This window comes from Sinohyriopsis cumingii, chromosome 19 (genome assembly GCF_028554795.1).
Source record: "Sinohyriopsis cumingii isolate HCF-2022 chromosome 19, ASM2855479v2, whole genome shotgun sequence".
In the NCBI taxonomy this organism is placed as follows: domain Eukaryota; kingdom Metazoa; phylum Mollusca; class Bivalvia; order Unionida; family Unionidae; genus Sinohyriopsis; species Sinohyriopsis cumingii.
The window spans coordinates 45096829-45117203 of NC_142979.1; the positions used below are offsets into that span (position 1 = coordinate 45096829).

Genomic DNA, 20375 nt, shown 5'->3' on the forward strand with positions numbered 1-20375 from the left:
GTTTGTTATCCTTAAAGGTATTTTTTCGTAAGAAATTGAAACTTGACTAGTTGTAATAGAAGTTGTAGTATAAATTTAATAATACCTTCAATTGAATGGCCAAAGGCGATGTGGGAAATAGTGTGTACCTCAAGAACTGTATATACTTCTTCGAATTTTTTTTAATTTTAATTGTGGATGAATGGTCAGAAGGCCATATGGATTAAGTAATAGAGCTGACCAAAACTATTACACTTATTAATGGAAATGGCCTAATCGCTCAGTTATTATTTTCTGATTTGTTTTAGTTTGCTCCAATAAACAGAAGGTACAATAATAATCACTGTATCATCCTATGAGGTGCCTTAGCAAACAAAATTATCTGAATGAGAAAGTAGAAGTTGGTGTCGTATGTCGAGAAATCAAATTTATCATGCTGAATCAAAATGTTGGTGCAAAAAGTTCTATTTCATATGTCAAGTGTTAAAATTTTTATATGTTGAAGTACACAGCGGTGGTTACAAATTCAATTTTGTATGCCGAGATTTAGAATTTCTCTCGTTGAATCAAACTGATTTTGTTGAAAGTCAGGCTTTAAATCAAATCTGTTGAATTACACAGCGGTGGTAGAAAGCTCTATTTGCCATACCAAGAAACCTCATACTGATGCAAGGCGTTAATTGATTTAACAAGTCACACACAGACACAAACACATGCACGGAAACACACACACACACATGTGAATATATATATATATATATATATATATATATATATATATATATATATATATATATATATATATATATATATATATATATATAAGGATGCTTGAATTCAAGACATGGATTTAGTGACTTTAGTTTTATGCATGCTGGTGAGTGCAAAGAATATCAATTAAAGTAGGCAACTTGGAACATCATTTTTTTACCCTTTAGAACTCACTGTGCAAATTTGATCAACTGTAAACCAGTCTGGAAATCGGTAGAGTATATATCATTGTTGTGGTGAAAATATCTTGAGAAGGCTTATCATATCTGTAGTTGAAAAATCACCAGAGACAAAATTATATTAACGCAATTTCATTATTTCTACAGGCTGGAATTACGAGCCCAGTAATAAAATTGGCACCCGATTCATAGCGTGCAGAATGGATAGCGGATGTTTTTATGCAAATGTTGATAGCAAAAGATTTTAAGGTATTTCATTTTTAATAACAGGCTCTGTCCATAGGCTTACTACGTTAGTTAAATTTGTACCGTGGATCACTATACCATGCCATAAATCTAACGTTTTCCATGGTTACCACGTGTATCTATGGTATCATCCTGGCTTTTGTTATGCAAATCACAATGAACTCTTCTATTGTGATTTTGGAGACAAAAAGTATGTACAAAGTCCTGACAGAGAAGACTGTGTGCATGGGATAGGGGCGGGAAATAAGTCGTGCTAAGGAAAAATAAGAATATTATGCCTGGCATCAGAATTTCAAATTAAATTTCAGCAAAATTTGATTATATGGATAGATACAATTTAACATATGAAACGAGTCTTGAAATTTGGTAGGGTGGGGAGAGAGAGGTTGTAAGGATCAGCCACGCCATTTTTCTGCCAATATTCACTATATAACTTAAGAAATCATTCAGTAAATCAAAGAAGAGAGTATTTTAAAAGTCAAGATCTGTGCAGAAAACTACAAATGCCACACTGTACTGGAATGTAAAAATGCTGCAAAAATGGAGGTGGATTATAATAAAACTATTCTTGTTTTTGTTTTATGTTTTGAGCCAGAACTTAACCAGTTATTTGATGTTGTGACACTGAACAACAAGCGGAAATAGAACTACCGATAAATTTACATAGCTTCACTAGAGGTTATCCAGTTCCATGGTTATAATTGTGAACAACACCATGACCCCTAACGTGGGAGCTACTCTTGAAGATTATAGTCCTAGGCTGGATATGTATATTCTGTCAAGTTTGAAAATAGCCATGCCATGGTTTGGTTTCTGTGAGTACTGAGTGGCTGCTCAGGTAAGTCCTTGACAAGAGATGCCGCATGGGTTTGCTGATCAATACATCTTTACCCAGATTTACGTTGCTAGCTCTTCTGCGTCGTCCTTTCTGGTCTACTCTGTTCAAAATATGTAGCTCCATTATGGATGAGACTGTGTCAGGTGGAGCGATCCTATGTGAGAGCTTGTTAAGGGTCAGGGTCAATGCTGAAGTGTTTCAATGATGATTTGATGGATCTTTAAAGCATTTCTTCTGACAACCCTGACATAATTTCCATTCTTCAGTCCACCCTGAGAGATCGAATTGGTAGTCGCTCTTCTTACATCCTAGTAACGTGGCCTGCCCATCTAAACTCTTATTTCATCAAAAGAGTGTGGACACTTGAAATGGTGTGAGCATCTCAGTTTCTGTGACCCTGCACTGCATCTTATCCTCACCAATTTCCTCAGGCATCCCATGTGAAAATATTGCATCTTCTTGGCAGTGTGTCTGTAAAAAGTCTAGGTCTCGCCAGCATGAGCAGGGTCTGCAACATATTGGCTTTAAAGACCTTTCCTGGTGCAGGTTGGTGCATCACCTCTGTTTTCTTAATACTGACTGTAAGACCGAAATTGTCACAAGCTTTAGTGAAGTGGACCATATTGTGCTGCATGTGAACCGTCGTCAGCAATTAGGTGATCACGAACAATCACGAATAATCACTTCATGTGACTTCGCTTTCGCCTGTAGTCTTCTCAGATTGAACAGTTTCCTGTCAGTCTGGTATCGATGTCTACTGTTTGTTTGGATAATTTCGAAGTGTTCAACCCTTCTGAAGAATCATTTCTTTGCCAGTGAACAGCGTGACTCTGTCATCAGTCAGTATTAGAGTTGTTCCTGATGAATGTGGCCCATAGTTTATCTTCAAAGCGTCGCAAAAGGTCAAGTAAATTCCTTTTTGCATGGGACTAAATATAATCTGCTTTATTACACAGCCATGTGCTTTAAACTTTCTGAGTTTGCTTTTGGCAGTGAACATGTTACTGCCTTTCTAGACTATGATGTCTTGTCTTCTCGATATGCGTTCTGTAGCCGATATTTCTCATTTAAAAGTCTCTGTATGACAAAATAGTTCTTGTCAATCCAATCATGATATTTATGTATGGTTGGACCAAGTGTTGTCTATACAGTTGAGTCCACATAGTCTCTGAACCATACGCATGTTTCCTTGATGGATTAAGCAATTGTATCGATTCTCCTATTTAAAGTTAGTGTTATTTTGTTTTCTGGGCACGTTCTGCCTTGTGGTCGTCTATTAGGCTGAATTTGGATATTGAGCAAGGCGACTATGGGCATGTCGTCAGTCATTAATTGTGCACTCTCATGGCTTTCATCAATCGGACATCCTGCTTGTCGTTTCTACTGACGATGATGTAAGCAATGGAATGCCAGTACGTGTAGTATGGGTGAATCAAAGACGTCTTGTTGCGGTTTTGCTGGCAGAATGCTGTGTTTCATGACAAGGTCATGTTGATTGCACGTTCTCAATAGGATGAGTCCGTTGCTCTTGCATGTGCCAAATCCATTTCTGCAAATGACAACTCGCCGTGTGTGGTGATCTCTCGAAACGCTCGCACTGGTCAAAAACGTTGGTGAGCTTGTCTGCCGTTGGTGCTTCTGTAAAAAGAGACTCCTTGTCTTCATAAAAAATTGGTCATTGATCTCAACTGGGTTGATCATGGTGGATGCACAGCTGCTCGTGATAGTTCCATGTCTTGTTCAGTTACAGGGAGTCTCATTTGCATTATTATGTCACCCACGCCCTTTGGTAACTTTGTGAGAATGGTAATAAACTGATTCGATGGCAAACTGAAAACCAGCTGCACGTACCTCTTCTTTAATTCGGTAACTCCAGAAAATGTAGCCGGCGTATACTTCGATAAGTTGTCCTTTCTCAGCTACGCGAGATTCACTCAGATCTGCTATCTTGATGGTGACCCTAACCAGTTCTCTACAAACTAGAGCTGTTCTTTTCTCGGTTCTGTCTGTTGATGTACTGTCCGTTAGTGTGAATTGAATGTCCATTGTTTGTTCTTCGGTTTTCGACTGCTAAAATGGGACCCCCGACAGCCGCGGCGTGTTTTCTTTGGAAGCTTTTATTTGCTGTGCAGTAAAATAATTTGTAGTCATATCTAGCATCTTCCACACAAATGTATGGCTAGCTGGATTAAAGCCGGAATGTGTTTTATAATTATATCTAGATTCAGGTTCTATATCAATTATATTTGCATCATTTCCTCTCATAAAACTGAATTGCTTGACACCATTATTAATTTCAGCCACATCTCTGACATTCTTACTTCAATTTCTTTGCAGAGAGCATTTCCATTTGTCTGCATCGCTTTAGCACAGGTAGCAGGGATGTTTGCGTTTAGATGTTTAGTTCTTTATTTTCCATTACCAAAATCAGTATGCGAAAGCCCATTCGTTTTGGTGTTATTCTTCCAGACTCGGTCTTCTATCTCATCATAGAGATTAAAAATTTTGGACATATAATTATGTCGGCCATATTGCTTCCTCTCTCTCTCTCTCTCGCCACATAAGACCTCATTTCTCTTTCTTTCTCTTCATGACCTAGATCTTACGAGAGAAACCTGGACACATAGTGTGTTTGAACTAGTGTTTTGGGAACAAACTATTTTACGTCTGCGCATTTTTCCAGCGTGCACTTTGCAGTGCATGTTCCTTTCTCCAAAGCTGTTGATGTGAATAGATAATGTTTAAGATTAGAAATGCGTACTCTAATTTGCTACTTTGTCTGCCAAATCAAGATACATTACTCCCCTCCCTCATTTTACTGTATTGAATGTTCGATTTGTTGCGGAAAGTTAACACTATAGAGATTTGGGGGATTTGTCTGTAAGTTTTATGGTTTTGCTACCAGTATGTATATATTTATGTCTCGTAAAAGGTTAATAACCAATTCAATCATATTGTTTAAATATACCAAATAGCTTATGCATTCCTAAGTGATATAACTGCATTGAAAGTAGTATTTATCTTGGCATTGAAAAGTTTTCCATAAATTTCTCCAAGATACAGCTTACTTCTTTAGTTGATTCGCAGCAGTTTGTGTACAGGTCTGACGTGTCCAACATCAACAAGTGTTTCTATTATTTGGTATCTAAGTTAAAACTGAATTTTCCGGAAAATATCAAATTCCTTGTAAACAAAATTACATTAAATTGACATGTAAAGAAAATAAAAAGATTACAAAACCCACAAACAATCAAATCAAATCAAACACAACTTAAATCAAATGTAAATTAAATCAATGTAACAACTTGTCTAAGTCCCAGAGGGGCAATGGCCTATTAGCATTATCCTGTTTAGTGTGTCACTGTCATTAGTTAACTTCAAACAAATGAAATATGGAGACACTGTACTTTGTGTTAATCAGATACAGATAAAACTACAGTTCATTTTAAAATGTATAAGTTTTTGCTGTTGTTGTGGCATTTAGCGCCATTTTTCAGCACACGATAGCCTATGCATGGCGGTCAGTATTAATGGTGGAGGAAGAACCCGGGAAAACCCCGGGAAGAACCACCGACCCACGAGAAGCTACTGGCAAGGTTTCTCGCATACCCACATTGGCCGAATCCTAGACTCGAACCCATGCAGACAGAGGTGATATGACAGTGATCCGTAACGGAGAGCGCATTTGACCACTCGGCCACTCGGGGCTCCCTGTATAAGTTTATAAGACCGGTCAAGGATGAAAGTACAAAGTGGTATGAATTGAATGCTTAGTGATGTAATAAATAACCATGTGTTTATGATTTTGTTCCTTAGCCTGTATGATATAGAAAGCTACCATGAAAATACAAATGCAGTAAACAAAACTGTTTAATTACAATGGTTGTGCCACTAGTATCTACAATCCAATACTGCAACAAGGACTTTATAGGAAATTTAGCTATATATATTGGTATAACGTAGAATGCCGTTAAACAAGTATATTTTTACCAAAGTGACTTTACACTAATATCTTTTCACCAAAGTGATTCTTTATTGCAACCATGTCCAAATATCAATGAGTAAAACACAAGTCTATTTCATAAACAAAACCAGTCTAAAAATTGGGGAAGACGACATAGAGTATATACCAGTCCAGTAATCCATAATTGATTAATAATAAAAAGTAAAATATATTTCGAGAGGTTTATCCTACTTTTAACTGAAACCAATTGAGATGAGATTATATCCATGTAATTTTAGTGTTTATACAAACTTAACTTATGGACACCCAGTAATGAAAGTAGCGTCTGATTCATAAGTAATATAACGGATAAAACATGTTCCTGCAATGTCGATCACAAATAATTGCTACGGAACATACAGCTTTCTTCGTGGCCTATTGTAAATTTTAAAGTTACTAAATTGTTAATATCAGAGGGTTAATATAGTTGCACTGAGATCAGGTAGTACCATGAGTCCCTCAGTGTTTCATTCAATTTTAATTTTCGAACTCATGTTAGTGGAAAGTGACACAGAGCAGTTAGTTTACAGATGGTGCCATCTGCATTATTAGAGTTTTTGTTGCAATTTCTAATTTGGGTATATTTCCTAAATCTATTTATACATTATCATTATACGTGACTTAAGTAGGTTCAGTTTCACAGGAAATTTGCCTATAGATTATGGTTAGGATATTTCGTAAATTCTTTGATAAATCCTCATTATACGTGGCGTTCGCCATTATAAAGTTCAGACAACTAATTCTGCTACATGCTTGAAAAAGCCTATGAACACCGATACAAAGTCACTGTGATATAAACGTTACATCATGGTTTGGGTTAAGTGTTTTTTAATTCTTGATTTGCTTATACTTCCGAAACCACTAGATGTGTTTAAATCATACATGAGTGAGTCATTATGAACTAAGACTATTCTCCGACACGAAAGTGTAGTCACTTTTATATTTGGGTCACAATCATATATGAACTATGTATTACGGTTTGATTAGCTTTCTTTTTTCTTCTACCCATAATTTTCTTATACATCTTTATGGATTTCATTCAATCATTGCGTGGATGATTGCGAAAGCAGGACAATTAATTCTGCAAAATACAAACTCAACCTTGTGGTCAAGATCACACATTTCACATCAATATTTTGATTGTGGGTTCCAAATGTAGGTATGGCCATTGTGTTTGGTTCCGTTGTTCACGGATTATATGTGTTTTAAGTATCCCACATGGTGTTTAGTTATGTTAGGTTGAGTAAAATACACTATTAGCAAACAATTACCTTTTTTTCAGGAAAGCCGTGGCATGTTCTCTGAAACTGTTCACAACAAAAATGTATAAGAGTATGCCCTGAGCGGAGCATGCCTGTTGTTGTTGTTGTGGGTTTAACTCCATTCTACAGCACATGACATGTTAAACATGGCAGTCAGTATAAATGGTGGAAGAAGAAATCGGGAAAACCCCGGTAATAACCACCAACCCAAGAGATGTTACTGGAAAGCTTAATCACATACCTACATTGGTCGGACCCGAGACACGAAACCACGAGTAAAACATTTTTGTCTTACTCGAGTAAAATGTTCATTACATCCGGCCATTTTAGAATTGCACCGCAGTGTTTTTCTTTGAACTCACCAAGCCGTTTTGTCCCAGCGTCAAGCTTTTGTTGTTCCATTTTGACAAGCTTATTTCCCAACAATTTGTGCTATATTCCGTTGCAAAATGTTCTTTTCATCTTAAACAAACGTAGACTACATATGTGATCGATTCAACATTGTTTGTTGCTTTAAAAATTTTCATCTTTTATTATAACAAGAAACATACATGGATCCAAAATTTAGGCTATTCACTGTGCAGCAGATCCACGCTGATTACCACCCCGCAGGTGTTGCATAATGGAGGTTATTTTTTATTGGAACTAAATACTGTAGGTAATGCGTGCGCTCAGATGGATAACAATAATACTAATATAGCTAAACGAAACATATCTAATAAAAACAATTCATAATAAAGTACCGTTTCGATCCTGATTATATATGTTTAACTTGCCCTTTTTATGGTGGGGATTATTGCCATGTCCTTATTAAAACGTGGGTGGGGAGGATGCGTTTAAAGCACACAAACTTGTTTTCTTTCTAGTAGTGGGATAAAAGTATAAATATTTCCCACAAACTTGCCAGAAGATTATTCCTATTTCTTTATATAACATTATGCTACAATAAATACACAGCCAGAAGAAGAAAAAAACTTTAATTGTAATGTAATTGCAATACAGAACTTACGGGATCATGTTGAGTTTTTATTTAAATTAACAGGTTCCTGTTTTACCGACAAAATGAACTCTGCAAGAACATAAACGTGGAACGGTAGAAACGTTTGAAAATGTGAACATTATGGAGGCGAATGAAATACGTTCTCTTTTCACTAAACATTTGATGATGCTGGTTGCTAGTTAAGTGTGCTTCACTCATGTAATACCTAACTGTGGTCTGATTATAACCAATATTTGGGATGTCATACTTTCTAGAACTCACGTAGTTCTTGTGTTATCTTCACATTTATGGACATAAAACAAAGAAGTGTCCTTGAACCACAAAAGCAGTCAAATGCATGGATGACAGATATTGTCAACCAGAACAATCTGATTCATCATGTGAAATTAGAATCTTTCAACCACCGGAAAAATCAAAACACTCGACATATTTAGTAGAACTTTCAACACGAAAAATTGTAATTCAACATGTGAAATTAGAATTCTTGACAATGAAAGTTCAACAATCGCTGTGTATTTCATGACATATCATGTAAGACCTCTACATAAGAAACAAAACTTTCGACCACCGCCATGCAATTGAATAATTTTATTTGTAAAGTCCACAAAAAGGAATGGACTTTAAACACCAATTATATACTCAACATGTGAAATTGTAACTCTTAGACAAATGCCATTAACATTGTATATGCTACTTTCGCCTTGGAGCAACTTTTGTCTGCTACGGCGCCTCATATAATTCTTTCTATTATTTATTAATTTGCAAATGTACTTGTACTTTGGATGAATTTACCAACACACGTATGTATGCATACGTTGCTCGCATTTTCACATAACCGAACTTAATCTGATTAAAATCAGATCTCCACTGTCCTACGTGAACATCTGATAGCGACCGATGAGGGGCCATACTGTGGTGACCTATGTTATTAACCGCAATCGATAATTTTATCAGCCAACCATAAAAAGTCTTATATCGTCGCGTTTTGGAGACTGAGCGATGTTGTTAAGTCATTAACCATGGCGCCACGTTTACGTGGCAGGAGGTAGTAGCCTACTGCCGAGGTCTCTAGCGTCAAGGTAATGTATGATACACTAAAGTAGGTGGTATTATAGAAAGGTAGACAGATGTAGCTCTACAATGATACCAAATAATCTGGACGTTTTAGTTGCACTACAAAATACAGAGGGAAAAACCTAAATTTTTGGACCCGTTTGTGTTTTTCACCCAAAATTCGCCCGTGGTCGGAATCCGATTTTGTGTCTGGATTTTATAATTTTTGGTCTCACATCTAACACAGACCGGTCTGAACTGCACACAGACAGGTGAACCTTTGCAAAAAGAAGGATAAGGTGAGCAATTGGAATAAAGAATGGTCTCGATACAAAAATGATGGGTCCGTTAAGCAAAAAAGGAAAGAAAACAAGAACTCCCAACTTTTACCCTTCTGCTCATGCGCGAACAAAATAACCAATGGAAAATGATGTTACTGACACAACTAAGCATTACGCTAACGGAAACTCTGTTGGAAGTCGATGTATTGGGATGTATTCAGAAACAGCTTTCAAAATCTGTTTCCTACTCGAATTTCAGGCGAAAACGACAGAAACCTACAGGCGTTAATGAGTTAAAGAGCGTAACGATTTGAGTCACTTGCAGATTTTTTAAAGCTACATTTCGATCGGCTAATTCAAAGGTCAGCAGACATGATCCCTAAGCGGTTGCTGTCATATCGTCACGTAGGATAGTGAAAATATGATTTTAATGAGAGTGAACAAAACTGTGCTTCATTTACAAGACTGAAGTTCCATCAGTAATGGAATCAAAAGGACGATCACAATAAATGTGTCTTACCACATCTGCTGGCAAGGATTTGTAAGCATTCCTTCAGCACAGGAATCCCTGATGTTTCTACTACAAAATATGTCTTTAAGTTGTGAATTTCCAGTTGAAGGTTTTTGTAAGCATCCACCACATCATTGTATTGTTTCGCTTGGTCCTGAAATAACCACGTAAGATAATTAATTTATAATGCATGTTAGGAAAACGAATCTTGTCTGGAGATTCAGGCAGATGTGATCAATATCCTCGTACAATGCATTCGGGACCGCTTCTAGTAGTTAGAACCTAATAAAAATGGTACTTACAGTTGCCTCGCAAGGCGCTCAGAATTAAAAGTTAGTATTAGGACTGGTCGGCCTGATGACAGGATAATGTGACTGGGTGGGACATCATGCTAAATGCCTCTGTGGCATGATGCCCCAGTGCTAGACAATAACATACACTGCCACACAGCAGACATGATGGCGATATTACTAGAATTTGTTTTAAAGCTTGGTTAAAAATCCAAATTACACACACACACACACACACACACACACACACACTGTATTCGGAAACGAAGATAAATTTGTTAGAATTTGTGAAGCAACAATTTTTTCAGAAACAATTAATCAATTGGATTTCGAATCAAAATATGTAAACTATTTCTTATTATTAAATAAAAATATCGAATATGGACAAGAAACAGCATATAATAAAACATATTTATAGCTATTTACACAACTGGACAAGTTGTGATACTAAATAATGATGTTTAGAGCCACTGTGAACCTCATTTCTGTTTTCATTCAATTTACTTTTTAAAAAATTTCATCTGGTAAGTTTCTTACCTTAAACTTTTCGTCCATTGAAGTGACCGGGACGGTAATCATTTCGAATAATATCAAGGATTCTGTGTAGTTTTCTGAAAAGGGAGAATTTAGAAGAACATAAACATATACACGCAATTATTAGTATTCGGTCACAATATCCAGAAAAAAGGTTAACAATTTAAGATGAAAACCCATGAAACGGTGTGCTTACTTGAGGTCCTTCAAAAATTTAATCCGAAGAAAATATGAAGGACGCCAGAAAGAAAACAGACACTTTTTAATATTTTTTGGCGGTAGCATATTCTGATGTTAGAAAACCGTCACGGGAATTACACTTCAATTACGAATGAATGCTCCAGTACATTGTTACTGCTCATATTTATTTTAAAGCCAAACTCACAGTTAAGTGCCTCATATTTTAAAACTTCTTAAGTACTACTACAACCACTACTGCTGCTACTACTAATACTAATACTACTAAAAATAATAATAATAATAATAAGAAGAAGAAGAAGAAGAAGAAAATTATACATATTTCTTGACTGACTCGTTATGATTTTTATTGGTACAAATTATTTCGTTAAACAATGGTTTGATGGATGGAAGAAAAAAAATACTGGCAATTGTAAACTTTATTCGCGGGCATTCTATATTTTATAAATGACAAAAACATTTTAAAATACAATGGCCTTTAAGATGATGTGAAAAGTATCTTCGTTCACTCATGTAAAATGAACGGTTTGGTTTGGTCTGGCTTTATCTGGTACAAGAGCACACGAATGTTTTATCGTGCTGAGGCAATTGGAATAAAGTGCTTTGCTAAAAGAAACACCACTGTATCGACTCTCGCTGATTCATGGTAACATCTGGAAACGTACCCTTCTGTTTGCGAGACTAGCATGCCAATTACTGCGTCACCACTGCTTTGCTAAATAAAGTAATAAGTTCCATTGTTTTTTAAAGTGCGCTTACCAAACTGACGTTTGTCCTCCCGAGGGTTGTAGCGTCGGGCAGATCGGGAATCATTATTTGTAGATTGCAAATACGAAGCCTGAGATCCCAGAAGAGGGGTTCTAATATTTGATTCAGAGCTATCGGAATCCTGAAATATAGGGCATAAAAATCAATGCATTGTGTTATCTTTCTTTTAAATTTGCATTTTCTTACAGGTACGAATAGATTACATTCTAAAAATGTCTTTCAAAATATTGAGACATCCTACTGGATTTAAATTTTAATTTTAATTATAATTTGTCTAGGGGACATCACTGGTCATCCGATGCATCCCAAAAGTCCGATGTTGAAGTGTTCTTTGAGAGTTATACATACAACTGCATCTTAAAGAAGCGAATAGACCTTCGAAATTAAGTGACTAAAGGCACTAATAACGTATAGTATTTAATTTTGACATCAGAAACTATGAAGAAAACAATTTATCGATCCATACATCTGCTGCATTTTTCTTTTTGTTTATTTATTAAACAACGTAAACACTACCCTCTTCCTGTTCATATTCCCTTTGAACAAAAGAATACATTTCATTTTTTTCTTTAAGTTCTAAGGTTGACTAATAAACACATCTTTACATAAATACTAGACAGGTTTATTTCAGATCTGTGGTGGAAGGGTTTATGTTTTTATATATTTCTAAACTTTAACCTGTGGGAACCTATATATTACATGTACGTGAACATATATTTTTGACCTTTTGAACTTCTGCATGCACAGGTGGGCGTATTTAAACCTTTCTGTTGCGCATTTACTGATCGCACGTTGAGGACTGACGTGTGTCAACCTTTTGTATTCTAAATTTCATGTAACTAAATAAATATGGTGTTATTGAGATCAGTATTTCTGTCTAAAATACTTAAAATTTTAAACATCTTTTCATGTCATTGCATTGTATGATGTCCTCAATCGGTATCCATTGCTAAATACTTCTCACGACGTTCTGCCTTTAATGCACTTAAAGTTGTAAATTGATTTCCACGTGATTCTGTTGTGTTGGTCTAAATGTATTATTTTAGTCGATAATTACGTATTTTCAAGGATAAAAAACATAAATTCCGTATTTGCCACTTGTCGATGTAACTGATTACACTGGACAACAAATTTTTACAAAAGTCATGTTACTGAAATAAAATTAGTCAATTCTTATCAATTTTTATGTGCTGAACACGAATATGACAATCAAATTGCAAAATTGGCTCTAGTTTTTTTGTAATCTGCAAGAAATTAATGTTTACATAACGAAATGCATTCCAATAGTAAAAGGTCAACTGTAATAGCCTACCTATAAAAAATCAAGTCATTGACTACATCTTAGATTTCTTCGCCTGTCTCTTGTACAGCTGTTCGGGAGCATCTCTGAGGAGTGTCCAGCAGTAGTCAGCCAGCATTGTAGTGGACCATTTTCCCTGGTATCTTTGTTCCATTGTTGCGATATCTTGATGAAAACGTTCGCCGTGTTCATCACTAACAATACCACAGTTGCTAGGAAAGAAATCCAAATGGGAATGAAGGAAGTGAATCTTTAGAGACATATTGCAGCCAAGTTTCTTATACTTCATCAACATGTCTTCTACTAGTTCCTTATAGTTTTCTGCCCTAACATTTCCGAGGAAGTTTGTAGAAACTAGGCGAAAAGCATTCCATGCTTGTTTCGCGTCACCTTCCAGCAAGTTGTTGAACCGGTCATCTTTGAAAAGCTCTCGAATCTGAGGACCCACAAAAACTCCCTCTTTAATCTTTGCTTCGCTGAGTCGAGGGAATTTTTCATGCAGGTATCGGAATGCTGGCAAAGTCCGGTCAATGGCTTTCACGAAGTTCTTCATCAAACCTAGTTTGATGTGAAGGGGTGTTAGCAAGATTTTCTGAGCCTCAACCAGAGCTGGGTGTTGGATATTCTTCTCTCCAATGGCTACATTCTGCCTGTGAGTCCATTCCTTCCTCATGTAGTGCATTTCCCTTGCTCGGCTATCCCACTCGCATAAGAAACACATGTATTTTGTATATCCTTGCTGCAGTCCCATTAAAAGGGCAACTACCTTCAAATCACCACAGAGGTGCCAGCTGTACTTGTTATACTCAATGGAATTCAGTAGCTGCCTTAAGCTATCGTATGTCTCTTTCATGTGGACAGCATACGCTACTGGAATAGATGGAAGAATGTTTCCATTGTGCAAAAGCACAGCCTTGAGACTCAGTTTCGAAGAGTCCACAAATAGTCTCCATTCTTGTGGGTCATGAGTGATTTTTAAAGCATTCATGAGGCCCTCAATATCGGAACAGAATATCAGATTACTTTCCTTTCTGAAGAAAGGCTCCAATTGCTGGTGGCGCTTTCGATATGCAGTAATTGTGACATCTTCTTCTAGAAGATTCCATTGTTGGAGTCTTGATCCTAGCAATTCTGCCTTGTTCTTTGATAAGTCCAAATCACGAATCAGGTCATTTAGTTCTTCCTGTGTTATTCTGTGTGGGGTTGATGATGCACCACAGTGAAAATCTGGATCACTGCATGCTGATGGACCAGGAGAAGAACAGGTCGACTCACCTTTGTCTTCGTCAGATGAATCAAGAGAATATTCTGCTGGAGGTTCTGGAATAGGAAGTCCCTCACCATGTGGAACTGGTCTCAATGCAGACGGAATGTTTGGGTAGACTATTCTCGACTTCTTTCGCTTCGTTATTCCGCCGGAAAGAGGAGGAACCAAGCAGAAGTAACAGTCATTTAGGTGGTTGCTTGGCTCTCTCCACACCATTGGGACTGCAAACGGCATTGATGACCTTTTGCAATTCAACCACTGTGAAAGCTGTGTTGTACATGTAGCACAGCATATATGCGGAGCCCAAGGCTTGTCTTGGTCACCAACCTTGCATCCGAAGTAAAGATGATATGCCTTCTTCACTTGAGAATTGATACTTTTCTTCTGGTTGGCAAATGTCACTTCCCCACAAATATAGCAAAAATTGTCCGCGGTATTAACACACTTTCGAGGCATTACTGTTCTTTATTGTACGTAAATGGATAAAATAATAAGTTTTATGTAACAGTAGCTTGAACTGTCTCGCACAACGTCTAAAATATTTTAAATGCTGAACCTATCTGATTGGGCTTTATATAGTACACTGCTTACGTCAGCTTCAGCAGCCGCCTGGCATTAGTATAATAGGCCTACACATGTATAGTACACTGCTGACGTCAACTTACTTCAGCAGCCGCATGGCATTAGTATTGCATTGCATCAGAAAATGATGCAATCAACTGTGGATGATGTGAGCATGATGGTATTATGCAACGTTACATCATTATTCCGGATGTTGCTGCAGTCCTACTGGAGAAATTTACACAGTGAAACATAGAAAATGAGGTATATGAATATCTTCAAAACGAGAGCCAATACAAATTTTTCACGGTTATATTCGTGTTCGGCACACCAAAATACTACAGATTAGGGCCTTTTCAAGTCAGTAATGATTTCACTGTTGACCAGTGTTACCCATTGATGGTTGATGATAATGAACATTTGTTTTGTTTTTATATATGTTGCAGGTCTCGTATCGTAATAAATACTTATTCGCGTATACTTTATTCACGAATCATGCGATAAGACTGCCAGCTCCTATGGAACAATGTCGACATAGCATGATGAGAATTTTGTCAAATCACCAAAATAAATTGATGTATGGCTTGGCATTCTATCTATATTTCGCTAAACTGATTCCTTATATGCACGTTATGGACAGCATGGATTAAATGTGAATGGACCACAGAAGTAGTGAAGTGGGATACCCTAGCGACAATGGGAATTAGCATTACAGACCCCCCCCCCGGGACAATCTGGCGACAATGGAAAATTAACATGGAGAAAAATCGTGAAACAATCTGGCGACATGGGAAATTAACATGGAGAAAAATCGCGGGACTGTTGAGCGACAAGGGAAATTAACATGGAGAAAAATCGTGGGACTGTTGAGCGACAAGGGAAATTAACATGGAGAAAAATCGTGGGACTGTTTAGCGAGAAGGGAAATTGAACATGGGATTTTTTTTATTTTTTTTTTAAAAAATAAAAAATAAAAAATTTAAAAATAGGGTAGGCAATCGAAAGTCATTCTCTTTTCGAGAAATGTGGGTGGCCCTGAAAAGGGCCTTTGGGTTTCTTCTGCTTCTAATTTCTTCTTTTTCTCCACCAACTTCTTATTTTCTCTCCTACACTCTTTCTCTTCTTTTTCTTCTCCTCCTCTTCTTTCTTCTCCTCCTCTTCTTTCTTCTTCTTTCTCATTTTCTTCTTCTTTTTCAATTTTTTCATTCCATTCTCTTATCCTTATCCTTTCCTCTTCATCCTCCTTCTCCTCCTTTATTTCTTTCATCACACCACTTATCATGTCCTTTACTTTTCTTAAGTTATTAATCTCCATCTTTACTCGATGGGGACTATAAGAATAGTGGTCTTCATTTAGTCTCACTAGCATTTGTTCCATCATGCCCAAATTGTCCAGGACGTCTTGCAATGTTTGCATTTTATCCAGGTGGTTTGAAGCCATCTTCTCTGTAGAATGGTTTGAACGACGAATACTGTGGGTTCTTATACGAAAAGCGCGGACGTGATGGAAAACATCCCCCTAAGACATAAAATTGATATTACCTAGTTCATGACCAAACAACGCGCGGACGTGAAGGAAAACATCCCCCTACTTTCTCATGTCATATAATATACTATCCACATACGTTAACCAGCAATAAACAAACCCCACATCTACTATTTACACACGCAAATCATTAAAACAAAATCCATAGTCTACTATCCACACAATCTTACGTGATCCGTTACAAAACCCAAACTATACTCTCCACATACGCTAAGAAACAATAAACAAACCCATTATCTACTATTCACACAAACGTACGTTAGCGCTTACAAACAAAAACACACAAACACATACACTCACACTAAAAAGAGTCAGTGTTTATATTCACACTACTCTACCTACACATTGGCAAATTGATTGTTATTTCTTTTCTAGAGTATTGGGTAGCCCTGAAAAGGGCTGGTTTTTTTTTAAAACTCCAGATGCACCTATCTAATGCTGGCACCTTCCTGGCCTGGCGCCACACACGCATCTTCTTCCCCAGTCTCCTTTTACCTTTCTTCTTGGGAGTGCAGAGGCGGGATAAGTGGCTTCAGAATCCCAACTTTCTGTCTCTGGGATTCTGAAATTTTCTCTCTCCTTTTCCTCCTCTTCTTTTTTTCTTCTTTCCTCCTCCTCTTTCATCCTTGCCACTTCGACAATGGCCTCCGCGGCCAGTTCATTTAGTATGCGCCTGGCATATTCCAGGTGCATCTGGAGTTCTAGCAGTTTCACAATTCTGGTATACATTGTCTTGTCAACGAATGAACAGGGTAGCTAGACTGCCCAGCGAGTTTCAATTTATACTGAAAGCGCGGACGTGATGGAAAACATCCCCCTAAAAAACATAAAATTGATCTTACCTAGATCATGACCAAACAACGCGCGGAACTAAAAGAAACACTCACTCACTTTTTTATACTACCCATTCCTATTCTAAAAAATTTTCATTAATCACTTCAATATACTATCCACATACTCAAAGCAATCAAACCCCAAATCTAGTCTTCCACACCTCCAACACCAAAAAAAAATGATTTTAATCTACTATCCACACCAACGCACGTGAGCACTTACAAACACACAATCCTATACACAAACACATACACTCACATCACAAAAGAGTCAGTGTTTATATTCACACTACTCTACCTACACACATTGGCAAATTCATTGTTATTTCTTTTCTAGAGTATTGGGGTAGCCCTGAAAAGGGCTATTTTTTTGTTTGCTATGGCAATCTTTTAGTTTCTAAGAATGCGTCGTCCTCTGAGGATAGACTTTCTGACGATAGGTCTGCTTCTTCGGAAAGCGAAGAAGAACTCTTTGGTGTCGATACGACAATCGACAAAGCCTCTGTCAGGTTCAGGTTCCTGCTGCTGCTGCTGCTGTTGTTGTTGTTGTTGCTGTTGCTGTTGCTGCTGTCTCTGAAGTCTGTACTTCTCTGTCCATTCTTCTTTCTCCCTGTTCACTTCTTCTCTGAAGAGCTCTTCTATCAGGTCTTCAGTGACTTTTAGCATTCTCACATTCTCTATCTCTTCTGGCTTCGGTATCAGACTGTGTCTGACCCTATGCAAATTCACGTAGGCTTCGTTTAGCTTAGCTAGTTTGGAGCACATCTTCGTAGGAGCATGAGTCGACAATGGATGGGTAGACTGGAAACTTCCCCGGTTCTTAAAGTCAAAGCGCGGACGTGAAGGAAAACATCCCTTCACGGTTTTCGAGTCGCAACGTTCAATGAGTGTCATGAGAGGGATAGTAAGAAGTCAAAGAGCATGAATCAAACATTCTTATAGTCAAACAAAAGACAAAGGCATTTTTTTCAAAACACAACATTTTTTATTCAAAAATCACTTAACAGTAACCAACAACTCTAACATTTTTAACAATAATCCAACAATATAACATCAAACATTTTTTTCAAATGACAAACATTTTTTTTTCAATTTACAATCTACTTTAAACAGGGCTGACAACGTTGTGAATGAAATTGTGATTTCCACTGTTGGAAGTCATTAGGCCATTGATGGACACTACGTTTCCTAGCTTGAGACAAAAGATAAGCATAATGGTCACAAAACCATCGATCTACTTTCACATCGTTTCTAGAAGAAGAACGAGGATCAAAATGAGTCACTAAATGTTCTAAGGAATAGCCCAGGCTGCGATGATGCAGAAAGTACACACAATATTGTCCACACACCAAGGAATCTGTGCCTTGTAATTTCACATTATTGAATCGGGTGGTTTGAGCATTTCTTCTCATAAAGTCAATGATATCGTCTTCCAAAGGGGGCAATCCGTACGAATCGAAATATTCCACACATCCTTCTTGAGGAAAGTAAACGGCTACCCAGTGGGTTCCTGGGAGATGACTGTCGTCCGTGTTGATCACGTAAGCTAGATGGTCTTGAGGTTTGCGATGAGGGAGTTCATCTTTAGCACAGACAACAGGATTCCAAGAAGCCGTATACGAACTGTGGTTCAAAAGGTAATAAAGTTAACAGGTATCCATTGATTTGTGTGTTTTTTTCTTCTTCACAGGTAATAATAAGTGATCAATTCGATCCTGACTTTTTGCTTGAAAATGTCTGACAAATAACCGTTTCTTCGTTTCGTCTCCTCACTCTGATTCAAGAGAGCTTCGATACGATCGATCTCTCGAGTGGTTAATGGTGGACAAGAATGTTCACGCAAGTCTTTATACCACTGATGCAACACGTCTTCGTCCGAGATGAGACTCCAAGCATCGTCCAGATACTCGTCCAATTTTTCTTCTTGACTCAGCATCAGGCATTTATCGTGTTGAATTTGACTGGGATGATCGTTTTGACATCCATAGCAATCTTTCTTGATCAATTCCGTCATTGTTTCGACCAAGTGTTTGGCAAAACAGGAGACTAAATGCGCTTCTTGTTCTGGCCATCTTGACTTCATCACGATCACTTCTTCTTTTTCCATGGTCTCCTCACATTTCATCTCCAACGTTTCTCCACTTGGTAAAGAGGGATAACAGTCTTCCATGGTTTCTAGTAATCTAGAATAACTTCTCTCAAACTGTTGATTTCTATCGTATTATCGAATTCTGCATACAGGATGACGTTCAACGTTACATCAGGCTCTCGTTTTGCAAACTGAATTTCCACACGAATCTGGCCGGATTTTATAGGGTGGAAATGTCCCTCGTCGCTGCCTTGGTCTGGAGTGAAATCGAAAGCCCACAAAGCGTAGCCTCCTGCGTAATCCTCGTACGTAATACCGTGACTGGTGTTGGTTCCTAACTGACCGGTGGCTTCGTACAAGGACAAGTACGATCTCAAGTAATTCTTCTTGTCAAAGTCTGGTTCGAAAGGTCGGGTACACAAGGTTTTGCCATCGCGACTGACTTCGATCTTGGACACGCCAAAGTGTTGAAAGTAGAAAGGATTTTTAGCGATAGCTCCGTTGAAGGCTTCATTCTCGACCATACCAACGATCAAACGTTTGGGTAGCTGTCCTTGGAACAGATGATCTTCGATCATGGATCGTTGCCCCTTGGGAATAGTGAAAGTTTTCACTTCTACGCGTCGTATGGGATACTTGGCAGTCGTTCTGCTCAACGTCTGACTGATGTCGTTTCCCACTTTAGGTAACACTTCCACACGGCGTACGTAGAGTCTGGCTTCTTGGATTTTGGTTTTGTAATTATCGTCACTATCAGCTATTAAATGGAAAGCGGTACTGCTGCGATTCAGTCTCAGGCGGACATCCACCCCGTTCAGCGAATACTTTTCTTGCAACCACATGTCCAAATGCAAACGATCCATCAG

General features: G+C 37.7%; 1 protein-coding gene across 1 annotated transcript in view; it reads right to left on the bottom strand.

The window, feature by feature from the left end:
* LOC149775616 (uncharacterized) overlaps positions 1–20375 on the bottom strand; it is a 36364-nt gene that overhangs the window by 3397 nt on the left and 12592 nt on the right. Inside the window, exons 2-4 of the mRNA XM_089944270.1 lie at positions 11905–12034; positions 10951–11024; positions 10133–10277 (exon numbers count right to left, since the gene is read on the bottom strand). Coding sequence (XP_089800396.1) covers positions 10133–10277; positions 10951–11024; positions 11905–12034 — 349 coding nt within the window. The remainder of the gene's footprint in view (positions 1–10132; positions 10278–10950; positions 11025–11904; positions 12035–20375) is intronic.